Source organism: Carex rostrata, chromosome 10 (genome assembly GCF_964058835.1).
Source record: "Carex rostrata chromosome 10, lpCarRost1.2, whole genome shotgun sequence".
Lineage (NCBI taxonomy): Eukaryota > Viridiplantae > Streptophyta > Magnoliopsida > Poales > Cyperaceae > Carex > Carex rostrata.
Window position 1 is genome coordinate 2,825,662 of NC_135927.1, and position 9,190 is coordinate 2,834,851.

The 9,190-nt window shown below is 35.2% G+C and overlaps 1 protein-coding gene across 1 annotated transcript; it reads left to right on the forward strand.

Moving 5' to 3' along the window:
* Positions 1 to 1,172: 1,172 nt before the first annotated feature.
* LOC144561015 (uncharacterized) lies at positions 1,173 to 6,331 on the forward strand. Its single transcript, XM_078310237.1, has 9 exons — positions 1,173 to 1,273; positions 1,789 to 1,843; positions 3,675 to 3,755; positions 4,171 to 4,378; positions 4,790 to 4,856; positions 5,014 to 5,068; positions 5,323 to 5,400; positions 5,666 to 5,879; positions 6,021 to 6,331. Exons 1-9 carry the CDS (start codon positions 1,191 to 1,193, stop codon positions 6,152 to 6,154), a joined length of 975 nt encoding a protein of 324 aa, XP_078166363.1. The 5' UTR covers positions 1,173 to 1,190; the 3' UTR covers positions 6,155 to 6,331.
* The last annotated feature ends 2,859 nt before the right edge of the window (positions 6,332 to 9,190 follow it).

A 9,190-nucleotide genomic window follows, 5' to 3' on the forward strand; every position in this document is an offset into this window, starting at 1 on the left:
TCATCCGAAAACAGCTATTTACTCTAAAAAAAAATTCAAATGAGCTAATTTTTAATAAAAAAAAAAGTTAATGCAGAAATTAAATTTCTAAATGTTCAAATTCAATGTAATGCACAACATAATTATCTATTTATAAATATACTCACTAATTTTTTTAATTCTTTACAATTACAATCTTCTGAGAAAATTATTCGATCTTATTCATTAACTTCGAACAAATTGAAAAGCCGCAAATTGCAAATATTATAAATACTAGACAAATTTGAATATCAGCCCATCAAACACATCGAATTAACTTAGATATTTACCCGTCTAAATTTCAACAATTTAATATTTTTTTTCCATTTAACGTTTAAAAAAGCTATATGAATTTACATTAAAATTTCATTACACATATTTTGGATTTCTTCTCCCACCCTAATTATTTCTTTTTCAACATTATTTTTGTTGTTGTCATATTCAAAATGAACCTTGAAACATGACATATTTTTCAAGTACAAAGGAGTACACTGAGTAGATAGAGAGAGTACATGGGAATAAAAAAAAGTGACTAATGAACACACCAATAATAAAAAAATTGAATTAAAATGAAAAATATGTGAATTTCCAAAAGGAGGGGTCATTAATTAAGTACACATCGAATTGCAATTGGGCCTGAATTGGGTCATTGAATAGACATTGGATCCATAATGAAGATGGGCCGAAAATGGGACTTTTAGGGCCAGGAGAAACACAATATATATATATATATATATATATATATATATATATATATTTGTAATGAAATTACCTCTAATTCCACTGAGATTTGGTGGGTTTTTTTTTTTTTTTTTTAAATAGAACCAAATTTTATATTTTAATCTAAACAAGCACCGTTGAGTGATTTTTTTTTTACTCATCTGTTAATAGTATCTTTTGGGAAATTTACTTGGTCATCGTTACATATTAATTATATAATGTAAAAGATTAATTAACAAAGTACAACTTGGAAGTTGGAAGTTGGAACTGCTCTTTCTTTCTTTCTTTCTTTTCCACCATTGTAGTATAATTAATGCACGTGCTCTGAATTGGTCTTATGATCTTATCTCTGCACCAACAATTAAAGGGACCATTTCCAAATCCTTCGCTACTGTGTTTAATTTGTTCTAACAACCTTATCTCTTTAATTACAGATTCATCTCAGAGCAACTATGAACCTGGATCAGAGAACTATCAAGATACAAGGCGATATCGATCCTGCGCAAGAAAATCTACGAGGATCTGTCTACCAGATGTGAGATTTGTAGCACTGGTCTGTCTACAAAACCGAACCCACAGCCCCATTTCTTCACTGATCTTAGATGGTAGTATTCTTGGATGCAGCACTGAACCTCTAAATATTGCCTCGTTCCTCTGTTTTCACACATGCCACAACACAACCATAAATCTTGTTGCCCACAATCTCCTTTCCCTTGCTCCTCTGGTAGATGATGACAAGTGCCATGTCTGAGCAACAGTGTCACCCCTTATTAACAGAGTTTGCCCAATTCTAGCTTGTACAAAGTCCCACACTCGGCTTGCATACACACAATAAAACATCAAATGCACAGCCATTTCCACCACAGTTATCACATAACGGGCATTTGAGCTCACACACCATACCCCTTATTAACATCATATCATGAGTTAAAATTCTTTCTTTTAGAAAAATTAGATATGATATTTTCATTGTTATGTTTGTATTTCCAAGTAAATTTAATTTTCTTGTGCACCTTTTTATTAATTTAATTTATTTATGTTTATGATAAGGAATAATGTTCCCGTTGCCTCCCTGGATGGTTGGCAAGAGGAGTTGTACCAAAAGGTAATATGTATATGTTTGTTTGCTTCCTTCTATTTTGATATAGTTATTATGTTGAAAATTAATTCAAATTGATTAAAGCATGTACAAATCAGTTTTTAACAGCATAAAAAACTGCATTGGTTATTTTGGGCATTGGTTATTTTCAACATAGTTATTTTCGGACTAGTTAACGTAGTGGTTAGTTATTTTTAGCATGTTGTGTAGTGGGTGCTTAATTTAGGGAAGTTGTGGGTGCTTATTTTAGGAACATAGTATTGCTTAATTTATCCCAACAAAATGGTATCAGAGCCGATGGTTCGGTGGGCAAACGATTGAAGGCAGAGTCAAGTTGCAATCGATGGTAGAGTTGATTGTTGTGCAACCTTGAAGAATTGGGGCGTTTTCCATGACAGAAAACAGCAGCAACTTGGTGAATGTGATGCAACCAGCAATTCCTCTCTTCAAAGGCGAGAATTATGAGTTTTGGAGTATCAAGATGACGACCTTGTTCAAGTCTCATGGCCTATGGGATTTGGTTAACAACGGTCCACCAAATCGAGATCCGAACCAGCAAGAAAGTCAGAAGAAAGATGCAAGGGCACTATTCTTCATCCAACAAGCATTGCATGACACCATCTTCTCGAAAATTGTAGCAGCCACCAATGCAAAGGAGGCATGGACATCCCTGAAAACAACATTTCAGGAGAGTACTCGAGTCATGGCAATCAAACTTCAAGGCCTACGCAGGGACTTCGAAACATTGCAGATGAACAAGGAGGAATCCGTGCAGATTTTCCTCTCAAGAGTACAAGGGGTGGTCAACCAAATTCAAGCATTTGGAGACACCATGGAAGAGAAGACGGTGGTGGCGAAGGTGTTAAGGAGCCTAACACCCAAGTTTGATCATCTAGTTGCAGCAATAGAAGAGTCAAAGGATCTTTCAACCTATTCCTTTCATGAACTGATGGGATCACTGCAGACCCATGAAGCAAAGTTCAGATCAAAGGAGAAAGGCGATGAAAGAGCGTTCTACGGAAAGGGGGAGTCCTCTCAAGGCAGAGGTGGACGTGGCCATTGTAGATTTGGCGGTTTTGAGTTTCAGCATGACAAAAAGATGTCTAGTGCTTCCAGTAGAACAGATATGGCTGTGTGCAAGCCGATTGTTTCAGAAAACAAAGGGAAGAACAGCAAGCATGCTGTGAAGAAGAAAAGAAAGAGCAACCCATGCTTTTCATGGCGTATACAGCAGGTGGAAGGCAAAGATCCACAATCTTTGAAGAAGCAGTAGGAAATGAAACATGGCATCAAGCATTGCAAGAAGAATTGTTAGCAGCAAAATGAAGATCAAGAGTGCAAGTTATCAAGGACAGAAGGCTGACATTCTGATGAAGGCCTTGCAAGAGAAAAGTTTGAAGAATTCATAATCAAACATGGTATAATCAATTTTGAATTAAGGGGGAGTGTTGAAAATTAATTCAAATTGATTAAAGCATGTACAAATCAGTTTTTAACAGCATAAAAAACTGCATTGGTTATTTTGGGCATTGGTTATTTTCAACATAGTTATTTTCGGACTAGTTAACGTAGTGGTTAGTTATTTTTAGCATGTTGTGTAGTGGGTGCTTAATTTAGGAAAGTTGTGGGTGCTTATTTTAGGAACATAGTATTGCTTAATTTATCCCAACATATTATACATATTTTTGTGAACTTTTTGAGTGATATTTAGTTTAGAGAGTTGAATTCATCTACGTATCAGTAACATCATACTGGTACTTAACGGGTTGTTTCCGGTTCTCTAATTTCAATTGCATCTAATGAAGAAAATTTTCATTTCCTGTTTTGTCCCTTCTAGATACAACATATGAACGAAAGTTGTGGCGCTGACATAAGGAGGGTCTATCGGTTTCTTTTAAAGAAGATCTTTTATAATGCTGTCAGTCTTTTCTTTTCTATTTGTCACACAACTATACAACAATTGAAAGCTTGCAGTTTAAATCCAACATTTCACATCCTCCGTTGCATTTCTGGTGCAGCTTGGACTAAATCTGGTTCTATGTTGATTCTTTAACTAAAGAATCATTTGGAGAATAATTACATTGATAGAAAATTAATTAGAGATCAAAAATTTTAATGACTCTTTAAATTCTATAGCCTATAAATAGACACTTTTTAAAAAATTAAAATAATATCAGAAATTAATAAAATTAGTTCTTTCATCTAAAAATTTAGCATTCAACAAGCACCAGTTAAAAAATCGCAAGTGTCAAAAGCATTGTATGAACAATTATGATATTCGACCTAATGTTTTGGCGAATTGATTGTAACATGGTCACCTTTCTTTAGTGCAGCTGAATCGTAGAGTAGCACCAAATGCTATAAATATGGACCCAAGGCCGATAAAAATGAAGAAACAATTGGAGGGCATGCTGGCACTGTTCCAGCTTAGCAAGAACTCAATGACACAAGAGATAAAACAAAAGATGCCTATATATGAAGAAAATATCAAAATTATTACGAATGTTCGTAATAAGCATAGGCCTCATGCCAGGGAATCAAGTACATTTTTCTTTTTTTTTCGTAAAATACATCATCATGTATTTTTTTTTATCAAACAAAGGAATAAAGCACACCCCTTCTACGCCATAGTCATCAGAAGAGTATACCTCCCATTTTATTAAACATAATTAAACAGATTATTAGTACATCCCCACAATACATATTATTTATAACATGAGGAATAAAATTTAAGGATTTAAATATAATGCCACTTGAAAGTGCATTTTTTGTTAAAAGTTGGGACCTGCCCTTTGTTTGTTTTTCTCGATTGTAGTATGAATGCACCTGCATGCTCTAAGTCAGTCCTATCTCTGCACGAACAACTAAAGAGAGTACCATTAATCCCAAATCATTTGGAGCCCATTCACAGTAACAGTGTTTAATTATATTTGTTCTTACAATTTAACCTAGATCGGAGAACTATGCAAGTACAAGGCAATCCTGTGCAAGAAAATCTCCAAAGAACCAACAACCAGATGTGAGAGATTTATAATTCGAAATTTTTACTTTAGATATGATTCAAGTTGATCATGAATAATTATATATTATTCTTTGTAGTACTATCTATATATCCCTCAATCTTTGCAGTAAATTCAATTACTTGTGCACCTTTTATTAATTTTATTTCTGACAAGGAATGGTGTTCCCATTGCCTCACACGATGATTGGCAAGAGGAGCTGTACCAGAAGGTACCTTCATACATATCTTTTGTTTGCTTCCTCCTATTTTGAGAGAAATTTAGTTTAGACAGTTTACTTTAATAGTATTACACAGGAACCGAATAACTGAATAACTGAAATTTGCTTTTTCTTATTTGTACCAGTCACCTCATACTGGTACTGGAGGTGTCATGTCGTGACATATACTCTGTGTTGTTTCCAGTAATCTAATTTCAATTGCATCTAATGAAGAAATTTATCATTTCCTCTTTTGTCCCTTCTAGATAAAACGAATGAACGAGAGTTACAGCCTAGACCTATGGATGCTCGATGAGGAACTTTCAGAGAAGATTCTTGAAGCTGTACGTCAGTATTTTCTCTTCTATTAATTAATTTGTTACATAACAATACAACAAAGATTGCACTTTGGTACTATACTAGGTCAAAAATTCAACATTTTGTCTTCCTTTGGGTCTCTGGTGCAGCTTGGATTAAGATTAGTGTTAAGTTCATTCACCAAACACTAGTCCACAAACCACAAGTGTCAAAATCTGTTCGTATGAAGAATTGTGATATCGGACCTAAAGTTTTTGCCAATCATAACTTGACCACCTTTCTTAAGTGCAGCTGGATCATAGAGAAGCATCAAATGCTATCAAGATTGACAACATGATGAAGGTGAAGGATAAATTGGATATCATACTGTCACTGCTCCAGCTTAGAAAGCACTCAATGACCCAAGGGCTAAAAGAAAAGATACCTATTTATGAAGAGAAGATCAAGAAGCTCAGCCTTTTTACCAAAGCTTGTTATAAGAATAGGATTCATGCCGGAGAATCAAGTACGTACTTTCTTTGTTTTCCTAAAATACGTGATCATATTTTGCTTACAACATATGAAAATGATATAATAAAAAGAAATTCATTATGTAAACAAGATTGAAAAGAACAAACAATGATCGACGGTCATAATCTTTCTTCAGGTTCTAGTGCAAATCAAGTTGCAGGGGTTAAAATGGGGAACAAGAGGGTTACATCAGATGAACCAATACGTCAGGTAAAACTGCGTTTATGTCGGGTATGTGAAAGTTGTGCTCATAATAAGCATGGCGAATAGGGACGAGGTAAAAGAACTTCCTTGCTAGAGTTGAAAATTTCATTTATATTGTGTTACCATACTAGATTTGGGGAATATATTGTGTACCCTTGCCATAGTCTAGACATTCCTATAATGCCGCTGCTTTCTCACTCCTCACTCTGTGTCTATGTCAAAGGGTGAGAAATTAGGGATTTGTTAACTTAGGAATTCTATTGTTCCTTGCTTGCTAATATTTTGTTGGCTTGATTTAAAAATTATTGTCAAGATAGGCAATTGATGATCCGTACATGTAATTTGTTTTCCCTAGTATGTTTCATGATGGTTATTACATAGAGTGACAGCATAAGTAATGATTATGATCCATTGATGACTTATTTTAGATAAATTTACTCAAATTTTATATAGATCATGACTTCATGTGCCACCTAAAGTAAGTTTTATAATTCATTCATTAAGTATTCACTGTTGCTTATTATCAGTTTTGTTTGATTGCCCCATTGTAGGTTACATATATATTGTTGAATGCAGTTGTGGTGACATGCTTTATTTTTCTTGTTATAGTTCCATTGGTTTCTAGATGCCAATGATAATCCATCTATTAAAATAGAAAAAGATATTTGACAACTTATATATTTTTCTCATGTTTTCATTTGATGAATAAAATTGTACATATTGTCTTGCAACTTGGGTCTTCTTCTTTGAGTTTGATCTAACGCTGAATTTGTTGCATGTGTTTCTTTTCTTTGGTGTGCTATTCAAATTGGTCACTATTATCTTGTGTAAAAATTAGGGATTTTTTACTTATCTGTGCTACTCATATTATCTTGAATTAGCCCTGAAATGTCGGTGTTAACTGGCAAGATCTAAGGCTTGGAATTTAGTTAGATGCATCATTTGGAAGGGTATTTTGCTAGAAAACCAGTTGGATATAGACAGAATCACCAAATTATTTAGGCATCCTCCTATTTGGTATTTCTTCATATTTTTTTCCTCCAATATCAAGGATGATCAAATTTCTAATAAAATTGCAAGTTGTATAAACATCACTAGTAAAACTATTATTATTTAGCTGAAATGCCCATAGAAAAATTTAAGACTCCCACAAAATTAACTGCTATACAAGTTCATCCATTTTTCTTTTAATACCTCATAATATTTAATTAGTAAGTATGTACCGATTAAACCTTATGTTTTGATTGTGTGATTATGTACATGCTTAATTTTCAATATATGGGCATAGTTCTTTTCATGTCCATAAATTTTTATAATATTTTCCCAAAATTGAGAGGCAGAATCAGAAAAAACGTAGTTAAAAAAGTTATCTACTGTTCATCAAATTTGGGATGGTCACAGTGGTCGGATTTTGTGCCATGGCTGTGGATTTTGTTTTTTCGTATGATGGTGTGATTTAGGACCTGACTAGCTCTGATACTGATTTAGAAAATAAGATTATGTTGATTGAAATGATTACAACACCTATTTATAGCTTTACAAAGTAATTACCTAAATAGTTTTGCTAGCAATAATAGTAATTACAGCCTTTCTTTCTAAATTTACAAAAAGCCAAGTTGAGGAAGGGTCCAAGGGTACAAGATGGCCTATGAATCTACTAATAAGGATCTCAAATATTTGACACATAATTAAGAAGACTTGAGACAAGTAGTTCGAGCAAAATGCCGTCTTTGAACAACAAAAGAGTTGGCATTGATGAAGGCGATGAGCGGGAAAGGCTGGTGTTTGTGGGGGAAGGTAGAAAGAGATTTCGGCTTCCGGATCTATTGAGGTCGGAAGCTGAGTTGTTGCGGTCGAGCAGCTTGGGATGCGCTTACGAGGCAACATTAGTCACCGGGTCATCTATTGTTGTTGTCAAGAGATGAAAGGAGATAAATCACATTAGCAATGAAGACTTTGAATAGTACATGACGAAGCTTGGCCATCTTTCTCACCTCAATCTCTTGCCTTTAGTTGCTTATCACTACCGAAGGGACAACAAATTGCTTGTCACAGATTATGTGCCCAACCGAAGCGGACGTCATTTTCTACATGGTAGCTTATTATGCTATTTTCCAAATTGTGCACAACTTAGTTTACTTTTCCTTAGAGTGTACTACGAATCAATATTTTATTTTCAAATATGAAAATGCACGTGCATGATAAATTTACATATTTTAGAAGTTTATTACTACTTTTAGATAGGTAGAAAATCACTACTTCTGAATGGTCTATAATCTTTAGATCAAGTGATTTTCGACCTATCGATTGTGAAGGCTCTGATAAAGGTCATATTAAACTGCTCAGATCGATTGTTTGGGGTTTGAAAATGGATAAATTGATCCATAGTACGGACCAATATGGGCTATGCATAGTACCGTAGCCTCACTCGTTTTCTTTGGTTGTTGTTGTTGTTAGCATAATTATTATTTGACTAATTAAACATCTTGTTTGGTTGAATCCATGTGTGTAGGCAATCTCAGGATGCGTGCTGCCTTGGACTGGTCGGTACGATTGAGAATTGTGAAGGGTGTGGCCCGTGCGCTATCTTACTTATACGAGGAATTGTCTGACCTCATGATTGTCCCTCATGGCCATCTGAAAATGTCGAATGTGCTGCTCAGTTCATCCTTTGAGCCTTTGCTATCAGACTACGCTCTTGTCCCAGTTGTGAACCAGTCAAAAGCCACTTATGTCATGGCAGCTTTCTGCTCACCTGAGCATCGCCATGTGGGCCACCCATCAAGAAAGAGCTATGTGTGTTGCCTTGGCCACCTCAAAATTGGAAATCCTCACGGGCCTACCGTGGATGCATAGTGACGGCTCCGCTCACAATCAGCCAGTCCAATTCCTTGACCGAAGACTGTTCGTGGCATCGATGCCAGAGGATGAATGGGGTGAGAAGGTTATCAATGCCAATCTCATGAAATCTGTGGCACTGGCAATTTGGACACCTTGAAGGCATTGATGCGGATCGCATTGTCCTGCTGTGATCCCTACATGGAAAGGAGATTGGAGATGAAAGATGCCGTGGAGATGATTGAAGTGCTAGCAGCCATGGGA

Coding starts and splice junctions, on each gene's coding strand:
- LOC144561015 (XM_078310237.1), top strand. CDS start 1,191: ATGAACCTGGATCAGAGAACTATCAAGATACAAGGCGATATCGATCCT. Junction 5,069..5,322: donor AAGAGGAGCTGTACCAGAAG/GTACCTTCATAC, acceptor TGTCCCTTCTAG/ATAAAACGAATGAACGAGAG. Junction 5,401..5,665: donor CAGAGAAGATTCTTGAAGCT/GTACGTCAGTAT, acceptor TCTTAAGTGCAG/CTGGATCATAGAGAAGCATC.